The sequence below is a fragment of the Anabas testudineus genome, chromosome 18 (genome assembly GCF_900324465.2).
Source record: "Anabas testudineus chromosome 18, fAnaTes1.2, whole genome shotgun sequence".
Lineage (NCBI taxonomy): Eukaryota > Metazoa > Chordata > Actinopteri > Anabantiformes > Anabantidae > Anabas > Anabas testudineus.
This window is the reverse complement of record NC_046627.1, coordinates 27700751-27724914: the sequence shown is the minus strand read 5'-3', so window position 1 is coordinate 27724914 and position 24164 is coordinate 27700751. Positions and strand designations below refer to the sequence as shown.

The 24164-nt window shown below is 40.3% G+C and overlaps 1 protein-coding gene across 1 annotated transcript in view; it reads right to left on the bottom strand.

Annotated features, from left to right (window-relative positions):
• The window catches only part of nrxn2b (neurexin 2b), a 493790-nt gene extending 469912 nt beyond the window's left edge, over positions 1–23878 (bottom strand). The window contains exon 1 of the mRNA XM_026352346.1: positions 23167–23878. Coding sequence (XP_026208131.1) covers positions 23167–23878 — 712 coding nt within the window. The remainder of the gene's footprint in view (positions 1–23166) is intronic.
• Positions 23879–24164: the final 286 nt, after the last annotated feature.

Here is a 24164-nt window from a genome sequence, read left to right as displayed (position 1 = left end):
AACAAAGCCAGTGCAGACAGAACAAAACAGGAAGGAAATAGGTGATCACAGCATGTCATCTGATGCCAACTGACTAATTAATGTAACACAAGATGCTTTAATTATGGTGACAACAGCTCAAACTGTTAGGACCCTCTCTAAGTATGTGCTTAGATGAAGAGCCACAGCACGGCCCTTGCCTTTTTGATAAGTGCCCAGTAAAGTCACTCCAAATCAAAGCACCACAGAAGAGGGGAAAAATGCCATGGTAGGGTAATGGCAGTCAAATCCTGTAGGGATGCATTGAGCGAACTGCTGATGCTCTAATCTCCAGGTAAGCTGTTGTAACACTCACATCCCTGATCTTCATTCTCGGCCTCGCGCTTGCAAAACTATTAACGTTGAGCAAGGGATTCTTGCAAAACACCGTGAAACCGCACCTTCCCCCTGAGCCGATTACAGCTGCGAGGTCAACAGAAGCTAATGTGACTTTGTCTGGAAGTGCCCGGTGTGGCCCTGAGGTGCTGAGCAGCACAACCCTGGATTACATGGACGAAGAGATTCGGAAATAGAAAGGTACACAGCTCAGGAATTAAACACAAAACAGGCAGAAAGGGGGGAAAATATTTTTTGTCTTTGTTTGCAAAAGCTGAAGAAAGAACAAAACCTCATGAACACGGGTGAACAGGAAACCTTGTTTTATTTCTTGCTTTCTGTATCAACAGAGGGCTATTGATTTGTTTCTCCACAGCTCTGACAGCTCAAGTGTAATGTGCACAACAATGTGCTGCAGAGAACACCTATCATTTTGCTCTGGTTTGGGAGAATATTATATCCTCTGCAACAGCAAACAGACAAATGATAATAAGACAAATGATACGGCCAAGCAGTAAGTTGCATCTAATAAATAAACACAGTGAGTTGCTTAACATTTACATTATAGGGATGAAACAGCTACTGGTACCATGTTGAAATTCCCAGTAGTTAGTGTTACCATTTAAAATCAGAATTATCATTAAAGCTGTGCTTTGAATAGGGGTCCACAATGATATAATGCTTCATGTGGTACTAGCTCTCATATGAAATTGCTCTTCCTCAACACTTCATGTGGATACTGAGCTGAAACATGCTGACAGCAGAATCAGAGCTTGTTATCCTGTTAGCACGTGAGCTTGTTAGCCTGCTTGCTTGTGGATATTAAACCTGCGTGATTTCCCGGTTTTAAAGTGTACAGTAGAATAAACTAGTTCCATTTCTCTGCAACACACCGACTACATCAATTCATTTACACCTTGTATACAGGGCTGTTGATCACCGCAACATGTGATAAAGTAGAGTTTGTAGAGACTACATGAATGTGTAGATAAAAAAGGTATAAGTATAGGGTATAGGGTGGTCAATCCTGGTCCTCAAGGGCCACTGTCCCGCTTGTTTCCCTGCAGTGACCCTTGAGGACCAGGTTTGGCCATTTATGGTTTAGTACTGCAGTACTATTAGTTTTCCAGGAAGGTTGTTTTACTGCTTCTGAGAGACAGCTGAAAACCTGAACTGAAGATGATGAAAATATCTTGCAACCTGAAGTCACACTCAAGCATGTTATGCTGAACTGATTCACATCAATGATATGTTAATGTATTATGGTTTTGCGCAGTCAAAAATTGTAAAGGTGACAAAAACTGATGTATTATTAACACATATTTCATTTGCCTTATTCCCCTTTTTAACAAATGGACGTTCTTTTATGTCCTTTTCATGATTGACTTTAAGGACTAAACATATACTTCCACGGGCCAGATTTTATGTGGTTGTCAAGTCACCTCTCTCTGTCAAGGCAGGTTATTCGCCAACTGAAAAGGTCAAATTAATTTACATAACTCACATCATGTTCCTTTCATGTTACACTTAAAGAACATCTGAGTCCATTTAAAATGACCTGGCGTATTCATCAGCTGCCCTCAGCTTGAACATACTCACCTTCCAGCACAGACAAAAAACATCTTAAAAGTCAAACTACACGACTTACTGTTGTTAGGAAAAGGTCAAATACATGGACTCAAAGTGATCATGTCAAGTGCTGCATTACATCAAGTCCAGTATTTATCTGCTGCACACCTCTGAAGGAAGAGACATGAAAGCTGTTGGAAAAAGTGTGAAAATGAAATGCTGAGCTTTCAAGCACCATCATCCTTAAAATGCTGTGTCTTTGCCAGGGACATGAAAAAGTGTAGACAGTGCAGAAAAAAGGACTAGCTCACTGAGTTTGAAACCCTAGAAATCAAGAAAAAAAAAAAAAAAAAGCATACCATTGTCAAAACGATTGCTTCACAGTTTCAACACCTAGTCAACCATTGTGCCAGGTGCCAATGTGTATCTAGCTCACCACTGTGCCAAAAAAAACTAAACAATGATGCCGTCTATGTGAAAATATTCACTCACAAAACAAACAATGCAAGTAATATGTGAAGTTTTTGGAAAATAACTGGTAGCCCAGAGCAACTATCTTCTTTCAAGGTGTATGACAGTAAGTCAATAGTGTGTGTGTGTGTGTGTGTGTGTGTGTGTGTGTGTGTGTGTGTGTGAAAGCGTGCCGAATCCATGTGGGTAATGTCAGTGTGTGCTGACCTACATTATCTCAGTGTGTGCTCGTGTGAGTGTCTGCTTAGGTTTAACTATGTTTCACTGCACACTGTCATAATCCTTCTACCCACATTTCAAATGAGAATCTGAAAATGGATAGAGCTATTTTAGACAAGTACGTTGTAGAGATCAAGCAGTCTAGTACGAAGGCTGAGTGCTGATCATACCGGATAAATACCAGGAAGCAGCACGCCACTGAATACAGCCATGTGTATAACGTCTGCGAAACGTATGACACGAACCTACTGTAGCTTACACTTAAACCTCCTTCTGTCAAAACAAACTTTGCTGTTAGTAAGCTTCAGTTCCAACATGTTATTACTTTGATGACCTTTGCACTACATGATGCATCCGCGAGACAGAAAACCACTTGAGCTCTCTGCAATGTTTCAGACGAGTGGGGCGATGCAGACATTCTTATTGACAGCGAGTCAAGGTTGTGTACTCTGTGGTGATGCATAACATTCAGGCTTCAAATGACTCAGGTCAACTCAACGTTTCTGAATATGTCAGCAGACGAAAATGAAGGAAAACAAATGAAAAGCAGCTTGTAAAGTTCTCATGTGCAGGTTTTAAATCCTCATGGTCTAGCAGAACATCAAAACCATGTACATGGTATATCTCAGAATAATCATTGAGGGTAATCTCTCTCAGTACCTGTAACTCTGTCCCAAATTTTCTTTATTCGTGTTATTACATACAGTACATACATGTTTAAAATATTTTTGGAACACTGATATTCAACTGTTAAATTGCATTCATAATAGTAATTAAACATGTCCTAATCAGCAACTTAAGCATAGTCCATCCGTCTCCATCTTTTAACTGAGCCTTATTCTCATTACATCAATAATTATTGTGTAACACAGGCAATGAAACTGTATGCAGACAACGCTCAGCATCTTTCAACAGTGTGCACTGGGTTTGACTATTGAATGCTGTGACATTATATAGTTCTCTGAAAAGGTCAGAGCAATAGGCTCTGTTTAAGTTCAGAGAATCCGATTCTGGAGCCTGGCGAGAGAGTAGAAAGACAGAGAAGAAGAGTGAGGGCACATGCTTTGACCTAGACAGGGAGTAAACAAACAAACAGGCTGCCAGGCTATCAGCACACATAGTGAATAAACAGGGAGGCTGACAAATCTCCCCCGTATCTATGGAACCAAGCCATGTATCATGCAGGTTAGAAGGGTGATGTGTTGGACAAACACACAGACGGTGTTAATGCAACTTCAGAGCAAATCCCCACGATCTTATCCATATAATGATGTTGTTGTTTCTCACCAATTCTTCAATTGTATACATTTCTTTCCAAGTATAACTGCGTTCATCCCGTAGCATCTTTGGCCTAACTATTGGACATCCCCTTCTGAAGGTCAAACCCTCAAGGTGTTTGAGATGACTGGTCATTGATTACCGTTTGACAGAGTGCTTTACACCCTCATCTCATACGAAGGTAACCATCAAGTATTGTTTATCATTTATAGCTCCTCTTGCTAATGGCACACAGTGAAATCTATACCTGCCCACTGTGAATAATATATGGGAGCAGAGCGCTGGTGTCCAAACATGTCCACCACAAAGTGTGATTATGGAGAGGCATCACGAAGCAGCATCTCGAATGTATTCTGTGAGCCAGTGTGCAGCCACACTATTAAAACTGATAATAAATGACAAAAGAGAGCTTTGGATTGCTTGTTTTTTGTTAAACAAAGTGTGGAGACAGTCAATTCGCTAACTTGCCATTTGCTGAATATATATCATTCTGCATTTTCACCAGCAGACATTGATAGGGCCAATAAATGAAATCCGGAAAAGCTATAAAAAGAGCACCCTGTTACTGTATCACCCTGTCCTCAAGCCCTCAATACAAAGATTACACACATATGAATATGTGCGTACAGGCTAACCCCACTCCTTGCGAAACATACCTCGGAGCTATCCCTATCTCCTTGAAAGGTTACCTGCCAATAACGTGCATTAAAGTCTCAGACATGCATGAGCTTCACGTGATTATTTTTTGGTTCCACTCCACCATGGTTTATTGTAATTTCATTAGCTCAATCTCTGTTATTCTAATTACATAAACATTTTTTGCAGCAAATAAAAGTTAATGAGCTTTTCTGAAAATGGTTTGACGTGACCTTTTTATTTATTCATTTATATCTTCCCCCCTCCATCTCAGCGTGTCCCTGCCAAACTGCACTATAGAAGGTCCCCGAAATCATGGGATAGGAAGGGATGGACACCCCCCTCTGAAACACACACAGAAACACCCTGCCAAACAAACCATTTCCAATCAACATCAATGACTCTTTTTTCCCCCCCTCTCTATTTTCCATAGATCATTCAGCCTTGTCATCCATAAATCTGCAAAATGCCCTTTTCAAGCTGCTCATAAACACCCTCATAGATCTCCAAAAATGCCACCACACTCCCAGGCAAGAGCTGTTGATGGTAGTGAGCCCACAGCGGTGCGGCTCCCGACAGTCAGGAAGTGATGAATGTCAGAATGAATGTGTATATTACAGTGTGCCAGGCAAGGCCGATGGATTTGGGCTGCAGTGTTCAAGTGAACTGGCAAAGTGCCTATCAAAAGGGGTAATTGTAAATGTTATTTTCTTGTGTGACCTAAGAACCTTATAAAGTGTGTCTTTTGTTACAGAGTATATTGGCCTTTAACTTGCATCGCACAGGGATAGACTGCGAGGGTCATTTTGGGAGTAAAGCCTCCATTGCATTGAAGTAAGGGTGTAACTTCTGCAAATCCACAGTTCTGTTCACGCCTTAGTTTTTGAGCCACTTTTAGTTCAAAACACTTTTCAAGATCACACTATAGAGAAGATCACACTATACCTTCTGTATAGACACGTTAATTTGTTGATGTAAAGCCTGTGCACAAAGGCAAGTCATAGGTCCTCTTACTACATGGCACAGACTGTGGCGCTGTTTCAGTCTCAGTTTCTCAATTGTGTTTTAGAGTCTTTACACCACTACCTTGAGCTAGACTCATCAATGCAACACTAAATTGTTTAATCATTTAATGGTTCATTTAGTCATTGTAAAGTGAATGAACGCAGCCTCTTTTACACAGAAACGCTGTATTGGTGAAAAGATGTCACCCTCCTAAAGACACCTTTGCCTAGGGTGCATTTTACACAGGTAACCAACACCCCGGCTTTAGCAGTGTGACGTCTAATGTGATGTATAACATACACGTCGGATATAAGTCACCTTCAAAACATTACTGGAAATGAAACGTCATATGCTTTTGCTGGTTTTGCACAATTTCGTTTTTTGCATGTTGACAAGGTGATCATAAACTTTTATGGTCACCGATTTAGTTTCCTGCAGGACAGTGTGGGTGATGAGAAGCTGGAAGAGAAACCTTACTTACTAAACATAGCGAGGCCGCATACTGGCACTGTGAAGCCGCCTTGTAGAGGCAGTGTGAAAGGGGCTTATGACAGCATGAAGCATACAAAATGTGTGCATTACTGATGGATTATAAAGGGTCGCAAATACTGTCCATCTTGTAAAATTACATACCTGACTTATCTTTCATACAAGAATCTTAAACAAGATAAGCTCAAAACAGTACAAGCTATAATATTTAACACTAATACAATTACCTTTGATGGTTAACAGCACTTAAACAAAAGCATCAAAGTTTGGCAAAAAAAAACACATACTATCAAATTCTGTCCCATTTCTTCTCTATGAATTAATCCTCGACTAAATAATGATTCTGTAGCCTCATGGATGGCCCTGAGGTTTGTTAGCGTGCTCTTTGCATCGCGAGAGCTCCATTATCTTATTGCTTTTAATGTCAGAAAAATAAGGGGGTAAGGTGGGTGATGGCTGCCTCTGCTTTGGGCTCTGAGACAGCTGAAAATCCAATATTGCGGGGAAGATAGATGTTGAGGAGAAAAGATAGATCTTAACTGAAAAGCTATTACAAAGTCTATTGTTTTTCAATGCAGATTACCTCGAGCCGCTTCAAGCGCTGTTTTGCATTACATAATTCATGTTTGGTGGAAAAGAAACCAAGTAATAATAGCTTTATGTGTACAGCACTTCTCTAAAACAATATTTACATTCCACAATCAAGACAAACCACAGGTGCATTAACAAACATAACCAGGCGTAAATATCTGAGATTTAGTCATAAAGGTGAAGGACTGGGAACAAAAAAATACAGGAAATAACATTATTCTGAGTACTGCTTTGTGCTATGGTTGAACATGATGGAGCACATGAAACAATAGGAGGATATGAGAATCAGTCTAGACTGTGGTTTACTGTTGCTTTTATTTGATTTGCTCTGCTTTCTAGTGATGAGTAACTCGGACCCATCACATGTTGTTTTCTTACCATCAGCCCTTGCACACGAAGGACCAAACAACCATACAGTACACAAGGTGCTGCACACCACACTTTCAACTCAAACGTCCACCCGCAGCCATTAGGATAACCACTTCCCTTCTCTATAAATAGAAATCCATCAAGGCCTTTGATCAATAAGACACTAAAACATATTATGCATTCCAGCAGATTGAATGATGATGATGATTCCAATGATTCCAAAGTCATGTGGAGGCAAATAAGTAGAAATAAACGTTGACCCAAAGATGCAGTGATTACAGATAGAGAAAAACAAACATGCAAGCAACAGTCCAATAATATACAGTTTTCAAGTTTCACAAATTGCCTTAAAAAGAAGCTTTGAATCTATACAAATAAAATACAGTGTGGTCTGCATGGGCAAAGTTTACCTGAAATTTCAATTGGCCCGTTCCTTCTCTCTCTCTCTCAAGGGCTCTGTCTGCTGTGGCATCATTAAAGCACACAGGAAACAAATGTGATTACTAAATGGAGCCCATTATGTTTCCAAGCCACAGACTGTGAGTGAAGCGCACCTTGGCCACAGCATTGCAGAAGAGTTCCAATGAATACGTTTTGGTCTGTGGCAACCCTTCAACGATAAGAGAGACTCCAGTTCTTGCTAAGAATATGTATTATTGTTCAGAACCAACCCCTGACCTCATCTCCAGTCCCTCGCTGCCCCTCATCTGAGTAAAATATTCATCATCCCCTTTGGATGATACAGAGGAAATGGCATGGAAGATGTGTACCAAGCCATTATTTCAAACTTGTTCACCAGATTATAAGTGGTATGAGCTGTGGGTGGTGTGTAAATCCACAGTTTCTACTGCACATGAGCAGCAGCTCAACGTGTCACCAAACAGGAAGGGTCCATGGGATGTGCAGCTGGAAGACATTAGAATGAAGACGTAGGATATCTAAGAGAGACAGCCTCTAATGTGACAGCTTGTACCAAAGGTAGGCCTCACAGAATACCTAGCTCTGACAGTCACACTTCACCGCCCTTCCCCCAATCACTTAAGATCAGAGTGTTGAGCAGCTTTGTGAGCTACTGATGTGTCATAGACAAATCACTGCAGTGAAAGTTGACTGGACTTGAGGCTCACTGCCAAAAACCTGGGAACAAAAGAAGGGCTTTAGATGAGACAGAACAGAAGGGAGTTGACTGGTCTCCTTTATTCTCCTCCTCCTTCTCGTAGCCACATTCACACTCCAAAAAGCTTGATCACTCATGTATGCAGGTCAGACAGAGTCAAGCGTATAATACATGTTTCAGCAACTAAGGCCCTCAAGCATGGGGTGTTAGAAGTTACTATTTTTACCAGCTTGGAAGCATTTATTTCCTCACTTATGCTATCCCTCGTCTGTCTGCTGCCAGTGTTTGTTGCAATCACCACATTTGAGGCCGTTAGACAACTAGAACTTTCAGAAAATTCTGTTTTTGCATTTAGCAAACAGGATTTCTAGAACTTGCCTATTAAGATGCAAGCAAAACAGCAACTTGGCTCTCAGGCACAATGTGTTGGCTTTGGTGACAGGTAACAAATGAAAGCATGGGAACAGTAACCCATGCTTTCATTTGTTACCTGTCACCAAAGTTATGCATGTCATCTACACTACAATGAAGTTACCTGGGCACAAATGCAATATGATAAGAAATATCTTATTGTCCTCATAAGGACTTTTTTGGGCAGCTTGGACCAATCTGAAACTTTTACCACATAGTAACACGGGTTTTTCAACTGACTTCTTACCTACCAGTGAGCAACTGTTTGTCCTTATAATGTAGAACAGGGTACCATGGGTGCATCTCACTAGCTCTTGTTCACTACAGGAATCGGTTTCGTGACCTGAAGCTTGCCAAGAACTGAGCCATTTGAGAAGGTGGGTGAGGCGAATGGTTCTCGGAACGAACAGGTGTATATTCTACACAGTGTGGATCATATTCGAGAGTACCTGTATCTATTAAGACCACTCTTTAAGAAAATCAGTCCTTGTGATGAATATTGGAAAAAGAAGTTTTAGCACTTTGCTTGACAAGACACTGAACACAATGGTCAGGAATGTCAACCTACTGATGTCAACTCACAACCTTTTTTTGTGCCTTCATGTTGGCAAATATCTGGTTACTTGACACAGAAAGCCACACGGATGCATTTGTACTAGACTTTGTCCCACACAGTGGGAGCAACAGTGTGCGGTCAGTATTACCTGAAGCATTTCACGCCAGGCTTCTCCAAGCAGCAGAGGAGTCCAGACTGTGTTATTTCCACCTCAGTAGTATTCTACCTGTTCACTGGCCTGCTCCTGTCCCTGCTGCCTGCCACCTGTGCACAGCAACACACACGCACACACACACACAGACCTGCACACACATCATCCACAAACGAGGCCATATCACAGTAGTTACCTCGGTGAAGACAGACGGAGTAAACAGATCCATCTCTAGCTCATCAGCTTGTGCGGAATCTGTGTCCGGTTGAGGGTAATTTGGGCATCTGCCCCTCCATGCATGTGTGTTTGCGAATAAAATATAAGAATGAATTGAAGACTGTTGTCTTATTGTCATGTAGTATAACAGGAATGTACTTATTTTTTTTGCAAATCTTGCTTGTTTACTCCTGTCCCACCAAAATGGCCTCTATGTCATTAGCAGCACTCCCATCTGTCCTTCCTTTACAAAATCACCATGGAAGCCAATTTGAGGCATTTGCATCGTAGTTGAGTTTTTATCAGTCAGGAGACAGAAAGATGCAGATGGTGTATATGTAAGCCAAGATCAACATTAGTACAGATGAAAAGACAAAACATGAAGTTGGGCTGAATAGAAGCTTCAATAGATAGATGAGTTGGTTCATCTTGTTATGCTAGGTACAGTGCAGTACAGTGGCAGGCAAACTAGAGCTGAGGAGAGCTGACACAGTTCTGAGTCACTATCCTCTGTCCTCTAATCTCCTCCAGTGGCAATGAATAGTCAAAAAAAAAAAAGAGCAGAGATCCTTGATCACGCAGTACAACAGAGACATACAGAATGCCTGAGGTAATATAAATGTTCTAAGCATTATATGGATTACAGTATCAGCTTCCATCAATCCCTTCCACAACATATTTGACCAAAGCTTTGTGTCGTGATGCAGGATCATAAAGCTAAAAGTCCGCCAGGGAAGATAATCCACTCTGGGCTGTACAAGCTGGCATCCTTCCACCATTCAGTGGTTGCCGAGAAATAAAGGGGGTCAGATTTATTGGTATTCAATTGCATCCTAAAGCAACACTCGTTCCTGGTGACTGCTTCCAGGTGAAGTCACTGTCAGGTCTTCTGCCTATGGAAGCTCCATGAGCAGCAGGAAACTAAATTAGACTGAAGCCTGCCGTGCCTTTTCATCACGATAAAGACGGGGGAGCTGGTATTAGCCTATCACCTATCACAGGGAAAAAAGGACAGGTGACACGCCGACATGTAATAGACTTGATGTGGTGAAAGTGCTGAAAAGGTCAGTGCATCTTGTTGAGTTAAACCAGGGAGAACAGCTCCAGTGACAATAGAGTAATAGCATTTTAAGCTTTGATCAGACACATGAAGAGCACAACAATTCTCTTCGGGATCGTGATTTCTTTCATTCCTTCTCTTTTTACTCTCTCTTCTCTTGCCTCCATATTCATAAGCTCATTATTTAACTATGCAGTCTAATTTTTACTATTGGTACTGATGACTTTGTATGACTTTGTTGCTATGGTGGACCAGAATGAAATCAAGGCTAAACAACAAGTATTAGGGGAATGCATTATGTTTATTGTAATTCTGAGCTGTAAATATGATTTTAAAAATGCATGGTTTAGTGGAATACAGAGACAACAGCTGGCAAAGAAAATGGGACTAGAAGCTGTGCTTATTGTATAAACTTGGCATGAACTCCTAGCACAACAAGATTAACCCTATTTTCACAAAACTATCTTTTCTGCATTTACAGTGAATTCATAGAATTCCCAATATCCGCAATGACCTTCAATCTGATTCCTGCACAGGGAGAAAAAATCACAAGCACATACTGTCTCAGGTATTGTACAACTAGCAATTAGTGCATTACACCTACCCAAAAAGCCCTTTAACCTCTTTTATGCTACTCTATTTAAAAAAAAATGTACTAGTATGATGATTCAATAAAGCTGTTGCTCCTGAACCACAAATTATATGAATAAATAAGGTCTTGTCAAAAATGAACCCTCCAACATGCTGGGTAAACAGAATCAGTGCAGGAAATCTTAGCTGAATCTTTACTGTAAAAGAAAGTCTGGTCTGTCTAAGTAATAATTAGGAGGAAGAGTTACAGATAGTGTCAAAGTAATAACACATAATTAATATCACATAAAATCAATGTAAAACATAAAGTAATAGTTAAAATATTTGTAAACACATCTAAAAAACAGCTGAGCAAGAGAAATTAAAACATGCAGAGACACCCACTTTGATCATTGATCATTTTGACCTCAGACAGGAAAGAAATTGAAAGTCCGCTCCCTTTTATATTGACATCAGCCTAATATCTCCAGACAGCTGTTGGTTAGCATCAGCTCCACAGCAGGGTTGAACTGAATAAAGTGGAATCCACACACAGTTCACTGACCTTCCATCACTTTACATCTCATAATCAGACATAATGTATCTTCAACAAACCAAACCGAGTTTAATCTCTCCCTCTCATACATATATTCTATACTTTTTTAGGTTGGCTACCAAATAGCTAGAGTCAGTTAATGACACTGAGTCACTGAGTTAAAATAGGCAACTATCTTCTATATACAGTGTATAGATAGAGGTACAGTGTACATGGTATTGTATTGATACAGTGGGGAAAGAAAGAGAGAGAGTGCCAACTTGTAAATGTATATAGTAACAAAATATATATGTGTACATATAAGTATAAGTCAAGGTAGCTCTAAATAACATGTCCATCTCATTTTATTGAATGGACTGCAGGTTTGCTACCACCAGATTCCAGTTCATTTACTTTTTGTAGCTGCTGTGTGTGAGGTAATGATATGACCTTCCCTGCTCATTTTGTGAGAAGTGACATCCAGGGATACGTGCAAATGTGCTGGTGGAAATTTGTGATTGGGTCCTGTTGCTGAGAAGGTGTAATGTTGTGATGACGGCTCTAAAAACGTGAAAAATGTTAGTAATTCCTACCAAAGATAAGATTTGTTTTCTAGCGTGACGTCATATTATACACATATCATCATATTATATTGATGCTGATGAAAGTGAAAACTGTCATTAAGGTCTGTGGCTGTTCAGTAATGTCATATAATATTTCTATATTATATATCATATAATAGTCTTCACACACACGTTGGGGAAACAATCCTGTTGTATGCTTCTTTGTAGTTTTTTTTTCGGGAGGGGGGGGGTGTATTTCCGTACCATCTGTTAACCTGCCTGGGCAGCAAAGAAGCCATGCTGAAAGTCTTACCTCTGAGGATTTGCACCAACAAAGATGCACAATGCTCACATACATCTCCTGAATACTATTCTACACAGACACACCATCTACAGGCTGGCTTCACTGTGTACTTATCCCCAGCACTCACAGTGTGCCCCTCAAGCTGTTCCATTTTTCCTGACAAATATCACCCTAGGCAATCCATCAGAGACGTAAACCCATTCTTAAGGCATTGCACCATTTTGTCACTACCAGGGATATTATTGTATTCTAAAAGAAAACTTAATACAAAACTATTGGTTTTCATTTTTGTGATCTGGAATCAAATAATTTACATTTAGTAGGCACTTTTATCCAAAGCGACTTACAATGTACAGGCAGGGTAAGCATAAGGAGGTGTTGCTTAAGGACCCCTACAGAAGGAAGGCCACCGCCAGGAATTAAACCCCAGTCTTCCACATGGAGGGTGTTTATCTTACCACTACAGTATCCAGCCAGTCACCCTGCAACTCACTAGAAGAATCTTTCTTTAAAAATAAAACACTTAAATTGCAAACTAAATAAAGAATAAGCTTTATCCTTGATGTTTTCGAGTCTCACTCAGCTGCAAGGCAGCACAGCTCAGATGAGCCACAAGCACAAACAGCTTGCAACTTGAGTGACAGCATTACAGCAGCAGGGACATCAGCAATCAGCCTTCATTTCCTAGTAATTTGGTGTTGCCGGTGCCGTATTAACTCCATAGGTGGTCCTGTCTATTTGGAAGGCTTAATAAATAAATAAATGTCACAGAACCAGCCCTGCTCACAGGAGATCTATGAAGTAATTATGAATGCCACCCAGTTCCTCCAGAAAATCACCAGTGATGGGACCTTAGCTCATTTAGGTGGAGCCGAAAGGCCATTTAGATTCTGACATGTTGTGATCAAGGCCTCTCTGTACATGCTGAGTAGCGAGGTCTGTTTTGCACCTGTATCAACAGTTTCTCAGTCCGGGTTATAAGACACAATAGGAGGCCTCAGTGCCTTCTCTGCTGTATAACTCACCACTGTCAGAACACAGTAGCAGCAGAAGTTTCTTTTATATCCATGCACATGTAGGTGCAATAAACCAGTCTTAGGTTTGGTTCCTTGAAGTTTAGACTGTAAAAGGCCTGAAAAAAGACAGCAAGACGGTGAGTCAAAATGCTGTACCGATTCCAGCTGACATGACGTAGCATCCAAACACCAATCTTACTGACTCATTTGGTACCACATTCAGTTAGCGCAGCTGTTAGGATACAGAGAATATTTTATATATTTGTCTGAGTAAAATAAGACATAAGATTCAAAAACAAAAAATATGCCTAACTGAGGTTAGTTACAGTGGCCATCAGGTTGCATGTCTAAAGGTGTGACTGATATCTTTCCCAGTTACTGCAGCCTCTGGGGAACTGCCTTCTTAGCATACACACGTAGTCAGGAGACTCTGAGGATATTTAGAAAACGAATCAAGTCTAATTGTGTAAAGCTGTGCACCGAATACTCAGAAATCTATGTATATGAAATCTGCAGTCAAAGACATCACCACAGTCAGATTCTTATGTTCTATAGGCAACATATTAAAAACCAGCTATCAGAGAATCTCTTATTGACTTGTTTACTTGTTGTACTCCAGTGTGTTACAATGCATTTATGACTTATTGAATTCATGTTTATTTTCTTACACACGTGTTACATGGTGATGCTGTAGTGACTGTGGAGCCTCAGTGGAATACAAACAGATTGTATAATAGGTAATACAAATTACAAAGGTTTTACTAAAGGTTAATTTCACACATATAGTTTTCTTTTTAAATGGTTTGAGCCTACTGTTTTCACCACAGCTCCGCCCCTCAGGGATGATACCAAGTGACATACAACAGGGGTGCTCAAGCCAGACTTCTGGTTCACTTTTCCACTTGTAGAGAGACAGCAAGGCTAGAGAGCGAGCTTTAATTGCATGTGACGGCCGATCATGCTGGCAGAGCCCTTCAAGGTGAAAGAGGTGGTGGGCTGGAAATATCAGATTGACACAGTCCCTGGAAGCCACTCGCTTGATTGCACCCACCACACCTACATCTTCTACAACCACCCCTTATACCACATCATACAAGTCAAAACAAACAAGTTTTGAGAGTGCTTTACACTCACTGACTCCATTGAGTCAGGCAACTTAACCTCACATAGAAATCCATTAATATCCAAGGAGAAGCGATCTGCTTACAAGTATTCATGTGCTGCAAAAAAGTATTATAAGAAAGCGGAGGAATTGGGGGATTAGGGACATAAGGAAGTCTCTCATTTAGAAAAGTTATTACTGGGTTGTTTTATGCAACAAACACAAGGCTGAGAAATAAACTGGATCCAAATGAGTTATTTGGAGTGCAGATTAATATGTCACCTTAGTCTCTACTCAAAACACAAAAGCACAGAAGTAGAACCAGCACATGAAGAAACAAAAAGACAGCATGATGAAAGAATGAGAAGAACATATAATGCAATATAGTTTTAACAAAAGTAATTTAGGAATCTTGGGCACCTATGCTCAAACAGTGCTTGGCTGTCACTCCAAGGAAGCTAGATATCTATCAACAGGAGAATGGAGGCCCAGGAGCATGTGTCCTTTGAACTTGAGATTGTACCACCAGCAAAAAGTCATGACTGCACAGTACAAAGTAAAAAAAATAAATAAAATGGCTGAGTGGGTGATGGTTAAAGGGTGAGTGGAAAATCAGATCAGTTAGAGGAGAAAGTGATCTGAGATGACTAGGCAGAGACAGTGTAGATGTTAACAACAAACAAATTTCAGTCTCCTTTTAGCAACAATGTGATTAAAAGTATAGTACTTGCAAAAAAGCTTGTGCAGATATTATAAAATCCAACAGGTACGTACAGTTGAGTAGGTTTTGTTGTGTAGGAGAAATTTGTTTCTGGACCTTTAGTCTTAAATACTCATTAAATATGATTCACAACGTTGTTTGTAGTATTTCATAGTTTTTAAATCAGTGTATACACATTGTGATGTGTTTTACCAAAGTACTGGATGTTTACTTGCATTTCTCCTTGGATAACTACACTATAATTGAGTCTGTAATTACTTTTATTAGCACTGTGACTTGAGGGGGAAAACTACCACTGAAACTTCTAACAATGGGCTTCTAACATATTTCTGTTGTCTTCCCATCTGTGTCTGTAGAGTACCAACCACTGCAAACAGGAATTGAGGTAATTGCTTATAGAGTAACTAGAGGTTGGATGCAAAAAAAGTCATAATGATAGAAAGATAACAGCTTTTCAGCAAACACCAAGTCTCAACAGCACACAGCAGAAAAAAGTATAACACAGCAGCTTTGATACAACACCAACGAAATCTCAGCAATCACATTCAGTGGAGACTTGAAGCTTGGAGGGCTTCATTAGACTTTATCAGAGCAGTTGGTTGGTGAAGGCAAGAAGGCATGGCTTAGATTCCATCATGCTCTGTTGTCACAGCCAGACATTTGCTGATAAGGTAATCTGTGAAAGCTCTTCGGGCAGCCTAACAGGGTACTGCCCCCTCATTAGCACTATACTTATTTATGTATACAGGACGAGTTAATTGGGAGTTCAGTTATCAAGCTCCATCCTCCCCCTCCCTTTGTGCTTGCCAGTGGGGAGATAGCACAATTATCACCATGATGTATGACTCTCCTTTGTGTCCTCTGCTCTTTGCCCTGCTGTCAACATCCTACCCCAAAACAGTACCACTGAAAATTCAACATCCCACCTCACTGTGCTCAGATTTTGGAACATTTACAGTTCCATATATAGCATATTCCAAACATCTGGGCCTCCAGGAAGCGTAATCATTAGTGTCATCTAGACTCTTGCTGCATTCTGCATTTCATGCTATTAGGTCAGATTTGAGGAGAAACCTGCTTGAATGCTTTACCGCAATGTTATGTTACATCAAAGCAGAAAGCCGCACTGTTTTCAGTACACATGCAGCTAAAGCTTTCAGGATTGAAAGCAAATCAAGCAAAAATTTCAGACTGAAAAACTGAAAAGCTGATACAATGACTACCAAAACTGTATCAGGTTTTTTTAAACATATTTTCTAAGAGGATGCTACAGGACTGAAGGCCAACACATTATTATTAACAGGAATTTGCATAATGTCATTAATCGAGTTGAAAGGTATGCAACATTTTCATTGACTCCTCTGTTTCATTATGGGATTTGACATGAAACAAAATTGGTTTAAAACATGTTTATATGATATTCATTATTACGATGTAGAGTTGCAGTACAAAATGTCACCTGCATGAATGCAAAGGGTTTTTTCGTCTTCCAGGCTGAGGCAAAATAAGGGTAAAGTTATTTTCAACATCAGCTCACCTTTGAGCTCCATTTTCTATCTGAATGTAATTTAACATAAAACACTATGTTGAAGTGTTATCTAAAGGCAATGCGGAGCTACGGCATATATAATGCCAAGCCCGTGGGTTTGTGGTGTTAAGACTGATGTTGAGGCCTCATCATTCATGAATTACAACACCTGATAAACCCAGATTACTCAGCTTGTCAGGAAAAAACAGCATCTGTTCATGGCAGACTGTGCTGAAGTATCTCCACAGGATATAAAAAAAGGACAGTGTGTTTGAAGCTGATGCCTGACCCCTGAACACGTCTCTCTCTCTCTCTCTCTCTCTCTCTGCAGCTAGAGGCTCACTCGAGGTCACAGCTCGTGGCTTAAAGGGGGAGGATGGAGGGTCCGCCTTTCTGACATGCAGGGTCTAGGCTGGTTAACTGCAGGGCCCCTCTGGGACCCACGTCTTTTGCTATATTCCAACACATATAATAAAAAGTGATGATGGAAGTGAATTGTAGAGAAGTGAGCAGTAATAAGCTAGGCAGCTGTTTTTCAACACTTCTCTATATGGTGAAAGGGAGCTGCGGCAGCCTTTTTTTTTTCCTGAATCGTATTCCAGTGCCAGATAACAGACAGTAAATCCTATCCTATATGAAATGTTAGGAAGAGTTCTTTTCAATTGCAAACTACAGCTGACTAACAGTCACTTCTGAACTCTTCTGAATTGTCCACCTAAGACAACCAATGTACAAAACATTGGTTAATTGCTAATATTATCAGTAAATCATTATGCTCATTTTCCCACTTGCTCTAAGACGATGTCTTGAAAGACTGCAAATCCAAAGCAACATGTGAGCAGAGCAGCAGCAGTAGCTTCAGTCCTCCATCAGTGTCTATAGAGGATATGTTGATGCAGTTTCTGTGTGTAGGTCACTGCTTTTTCCCAATTCTTAGCGCCCAGTAATTATGCAGTAATTATGAAATTAAAATAAAGAAACAGGGTTAGACATTTCAAGCAGAATTGTTGTTCAATATTTACTAGAAACTATTAGAAAAACCAGTTAACTCTGAGAATTATTCAACAAATGTTGCAAATTAGGTATGCTGGCAAAATATACAAACTTTTAGCTCCTTCTGATGAACATATCAAACAATTTATACAACTCAACAAAACTAATATTTCCAGTCTTCTTCCAAATTTTAAATTCAACTTTTAATGATCACCACAGTCTCAGAAATATTCAAGCCCCTAAACAGAGTCTCCTTTAAGTGAAACCCAGTAGCAAATCAAGTATTGTCTCAAGCACACCTGATGCAACTAACCAAGGTCTTCATAGCTAGAACACATCAAATACTTGAACTGGCTAGGGGTTTGTTTATGACTGGGCGTTCAAAATATAGCTACGTCGAAAAAACAATCAAAAAACTTAAGTCATTGCCTAGTAAAAGGATAATGAAGACGCTAAAGCTCCTAGAGACCACTCAAAGCATAGCTCCCAAGTTCAAAGACGAAGGAACAGTGACTACACTGCCTGAACATGGCAGAAAAAAGACACTATCAATTTCTGAGGTGGAGTTATTTACACCGCTCTTGTTTGATCTGTTCATTTTCAAGTTTCCAAGTTTTGCCAATACAACTAATTTGCATTGGGGATTGAATAATTTTGAATGCAAATGTAAGGATAATATTTATGTTGCAATGGTTGAATTAATTTGTTTTGACTGAACTCTAATGAGGTGACTATGCATTTACCATTTCTAACAGATTGAGTCTGTCAAATCAGCTCAATGGCAATTTAGAGACCATAAAAGAAAACAAAACTGACAAATAGCTTCAAAGTCAGGTGGAAATCCACTCTTGTGGCACCCTGAATGTATTAATACCACAGCAGTCATTTTTACAAATTCATTTAACCTCTAATTACCCTGACTTGAGAGCTGGTAGTTGCCTTGCCCTGCACTGTTGTTTGGGGTTCATGAGAGAATAAGCCAGGGTCAGCATCAATTATAAAAACAATGGCCCACAGAGGCACATAGCGGCCTTAATTACAATCCTTAATCGTGAAAGGCCTGCACATAATGACTTCAAAATACAAGCTAATGGAAAAGGAATCTATGATTACAGAAAGGAAGATGTGACACCTGTACACATATCAAGCATATTAATGTTTCGGATAGTATTTATGTTTTTATGCTGTATGAGGTAAAATATGAATTTTGTTACTGGTATCTGAGGTCAGTTACTGTCATCTTGTCTAAACAACCTCCCACTTCATCTGCACAATATCAACGTGAATGAACTAAAATTCTAAAACCTGTCTCTGCCAGACAGGAATGAAAGGTGCAAACAGCTGAGGGAGATCACTGGTATTAAAATGAACACAACTACAGAAACAGTCTCCAAAGAGAGCAATGGAAAGAAGAAGAAGAAGAAATAAATTTAAAAAATGGCGTGCTTGAGGGACATGAGATGGCACCAACTCCTTAAATTAAAAAACTTCAAGTGTCACATTCAATGTTCACATTGTACTGATTCTACTTCAGGGTGACATTCATCATTACAAAGGTTTTCAAAGGTTTGGAAGACATTATTTTTGTAATACATTAGACCTTGCTACTAACTACAGCTTAAATAATTTACCTTAAACTATGGTACAAGTTGTCAAAGCATGTTCAATGTGCTTATTTTGAGGAAATTTCTATCAGCCACTGCAATAACAGCATAGAAAACTGTAATGCTGGTGATGATCAACAGGTCTCAGAACACACAGTGAATTGCAGTTTGCTGCATATGTGGCTGTGTAGCCACGGACTGGTCACATGGCTCACGCTGGGCCCCATCCATCACAACACTGAAACCACCAGGTGGTGCTCACGTTGCTGATCAGTATATGTAACACAATATTATCAGGATAAATACTTGGCTTTTATCGGTTCCATCTCAGCTGCAGGTTTTAGAAAGCTACTTATTTGTGTTGAATTCATTCTGTCTGTTAATCTGCTCTAATGTGCGCATCACAGGCTGCCACTTCCAAAGTCTTGTATTCATGAAGATACAGCTGCTCAGGAAAGACGGCAGAATAAACCACTATTTCTCATTGTACAGCTTAATGTTAATGATGTTATAGTGTTGTCACAGTGTTGCGTTCTTTAGTGAGTGTCTAGATTTTACTTAACCATAATTTTACTTAACCAAACCACTGCTGTCATACAGAATAGCCAACATCAGTCAAGAAAAAGTACTTTTCTTGCCACTGTAACTGATCAATACAGAATGGTTCTTAAAGTGCTTCTGCTTTTAATGTTGGGTTAGAGAGATGGCCTCATTGTATAAATGCTATTAAGAAGTTCCCCAACTGTACCAAGAATAAAATGTTTGATACAATACAGTCTTTTTACCAATGAGTACATTTTATACAAAGCCTACCTTGGCCGTTGGTTTTAATGTTTGATACATCTCACTAGTTCACCCAAAGGTGCCATTTTCATTCTCTGCATTGCAATAATTCTGAATGGCATCTTTAAACCAGAATAATGCAGATTAATGTTACATTGCATATTGTCAAACTGTATTTACAGTGTGCAGAAACATATGTATTATGTATAGCTTCTTTTTCTATTTGCTGCCTTTGACCTTTCACTTGTCCTGCAATTTAGTGTAATTATGTGGTAACCTGTAGTATCTTTTCTGTACATGGCATTAGCCCATTGTTTTAGTAATTCGCCCACTTCTTTTGGGTTTTGTCTTTTAAGATTCTAATGAACTTTGTAGAAAATGCTTGAAGATATTTGAAGGAAGTTCAGCTAGAATTGCTTTATAAACAATATGCCTGAAATGTCTGAAACAATAAAGAATCATTTCAGTCCTAGTGTCTTCACAAGGTGTCTTAAAAACATACTTCAAGTGTCACATGTCATCATTAAAATACCTTCATGAATCAATGTGCTCTTCCACTCCCAACAGAACAGGCAGCAGCTCTTTAAAAATATGCTTTCTTTTGACATCGCCCCTTCACCACAGAGATAATACAGCAAGACACGGGTTTGTTAGTACAGACATCTCAAGTGTCTTAAAACCAACTATAAAGAGAGACAGAGACCTTTGCATTGCCACCCACGTGTTAGATAAAAGGAATAAATACACCGTTGCACTGGCAGCCAGCCATAATGACCCACTTTACGCTGCTCAAACCAAAGAACATCTCAGAAAATAAATTAACACAGCGCAAATGAATATCTTCATGTTGTCTCTGGTTCTTCCTTCCCTCTCCATTCCTCACAGTTGATCAGACAGTATGCTCCCTCCAATTTCCTCTTCTTTTGTTTCTCTTGTCCTAACCTCCACCTCCATTCTCTCCTTCTCCTTCTATATTACATACACACATTCTCTCTCCTCTCTCCCCCCATTTTAAAAGGACAAATGTTTCCTGCAGTCACTGTAGCACTGCATTGGTATTCTGCTCTCAATTTAGCCAAGAGCCAGGCAGCAGTATCTGCTTCCAGCAACCACACAGCAATCTGACACAGAGCACACAGAGAGAGAGACTGAGAAAAGGCTTGAAGAATTAAAAGAACTGTGAAATATGAGAGAGAGACAGGAAGAAAAAAAGGAGACAGACCTATGGTACATGTATTTGGCTGTCCACTAGTGAGATCATTTGCTGGGATATAAGGTTTCTGAACAGCAATAGCTCATCCACAAGAAAAGAAGGAAGGATTCTGCTTTTGTTTGATTTCTTCACATTTCTTGATTTGATTTCTTCGAGAAAAACGCAAAACAATACCAGCTTCTCTAGCTGTCGACAGCTCTATACTTGCTACATGCAAACAACTTAAATGCTTCCATCTGAAGCATTGCTGAATGCAGATTTGTACTTATTGCTTGAGATGTATCAAAAGCAATGCTATCAAAGCTTATTTGATAGCATTGCTTTAAAAATTCTAGCAAAGTTGTTCTACCTTTTGGGCATTAAACAATTATGAGTTGCGAAGATAATCAGTATATTTATTATTATGAAGCATGTAGTGCTTTACTGTTCATACATAGAATGATGTGCCTTTATCCATGTTACAGATGATCAAGGCAACGCAAGCAATTTCTGATGGCTGCATAGGCAAGGAGATAACTCACAAGCATGGTGTGGAGATGCAGACAGGATGACAGAAAGAGAGGAGGGAGATAAGTGCAGGAGTAGGAGAGGCAGGAGTACGAAGTGCTGACAGCGGGTAAAGGTGAAAGAGAGATAAGTGGAGTAAGGGAGTGAACAGGGGGGAGACAGTGAGGTGAAGAGAGATGGAAAACCCAGATAGCCTTGAGAAGAGAAGGCAGGAGGCGGGCGAAAGAAATGCTGCAGGACGAAGAGAAAGAGAGAGATGGATGAGCATGAGGGAGAGGGGAAAAAAACCATAGATATGGAAATGGGATGTTTCAGTGAAGAAGGGAGTCAGAGGTTTAAAACAGAACGGAGTTTGACATGAGCTGACAGCACAGGAGCACATCCCAAGAGCAAATGAAGGCAAGAGCAGGGTGTGCACCGCAGACAATAGACTTGGAAAGAAAGAAGAATGAGAGGGATGAAAAACAGTAGGAAAAAGCCAATGAAATGCACACTGTGGTTGTGCGTTTGAAATAATCGGTTTAGATATTCAGCACCTTTGATGTTATGTGTTGTTTTCAAAAACTCCTAGCCGCATTCAAAGTAGCACCTGTGCCACGTCTAAAATTATTGTATGAGTCACATAATCCCTAAGAGGTAGTTTTCTTCAACAACTCAATATTGCAAGCAAAGAAATTTCTTGAAACCTATTTTCACGACTGAAGACTAAAGTAGAAAAATGGCTACATTACCTTTTTAGAAAGTGCTTCACTCTCCTTTCTCTTAGCCCCCCACTGGGTCTTAGCTCAACTATTAAACCCTAGTTGAACAAAACCAAACCAAAATCCTACTGCCTCAATCTAAGGCAAATGGGATCTTTCTGCAGTGTTTAATTCAACTAACGTTAACAGCTCACAGTAACCCAAATCCTATGGAATGGATTTGCAGTGCATAGCAATGAAAACAATCACCACACATGTGTTGGACTAATCATATTTATACATGAGAATAACATGGCTCTGTAGTCTTCAAGGAATTTGGTTATGACAAGGTTTGCGAGTTGATCTGAATCTGAATCTGCTCTAGTACTAGCTCAGAACTAGCAATAGTGAGGTAAGGTAATAGAATAGTGAGTTTGTGTAATCTAACTAACAGATGATAGCCCTACTTACAAATGAATCATGCTAACAGGGAGCTACTACAGGAACAAGGCAATGAAATCAGGGCAAAGTAGATATAGTATGATGGTTCCTTACCTTCCTTGCAGTACTTCCCCTTGAAGCGGGTGTGGGTGCAGTCACAATGAACTTCTCCATACTGAATAGAGCAAAACCCTCCATTGAAGCATGGGTTCTGTTTGGTGCAGAGGTACTCCAGGTCGCTCTGAATGCCCTGGCTATTTAACAAAGTAGGAGGCATCTCCCCAACCTTGAGATTGGAGATCAAGCCCTGGAAGGGTGGCTCGTACTTCACTGTACTGGACGTCAGTGCAGAGAGGCGCACATCGGGTGGGATCCCACCTACAAAGAGGTCGCTGACCACTGCCATCTCCTTTCTTTTGGACTTGACCTCAGCAACCTTTGTCTCCCCATCCACCATGAGGAGGGTCTCGCGAAAGTTGCGGGTGAGCAAGACCATGTGCCAGCGGTCATCATTCACCCTCGTCTCCATGTGCAAAGTGGCTGGCTCCGCGCAGTGGATGGCAAAGCGTAACTGGAGGCGCCCACCTGCAATCAGCAGCTCCAAAAAGTCACAGTTGCCGCCATCATCCAGATACAATACCAAGGCTTTGCTGATATTGGTCTTGAGACTGAAGCTCAGCTCGCCCACTGATCCAGCTTCCCAGCGCCCATAGCGTGCCCACTGGCCGGGTGCCCCTCCAAATTCCAGCATGTTCACTGTGCTGAACAGGCTGAAGACAGCCAGAGGCCACAGAGGCCAACACAGGAATCTTAACCTTCTCGTCATGCTCAAAGTTCCCAGGTTTCTCCTTTTCTATTTTATGCCTTATAGGTCTAATGAGCCACAGACGTAAGGCCTAGCTTTGCTGTGGCTAAGGTTTTAAATGTAAACAATTATTATTATCACTGAACTGAAATATAAAGCTCACTGGGTAAAAGAATCCTCACAGGAACCCTACTCCAATTTTCCTGACGAATCAGCAATTTTTCTCCCCTACTCTCTGATGCTCTAACTCTAGTCCTTATCCTGACTCTCTCCTTCGTTTCTCCATCAGTTGGTGCCTCTGGGAGTT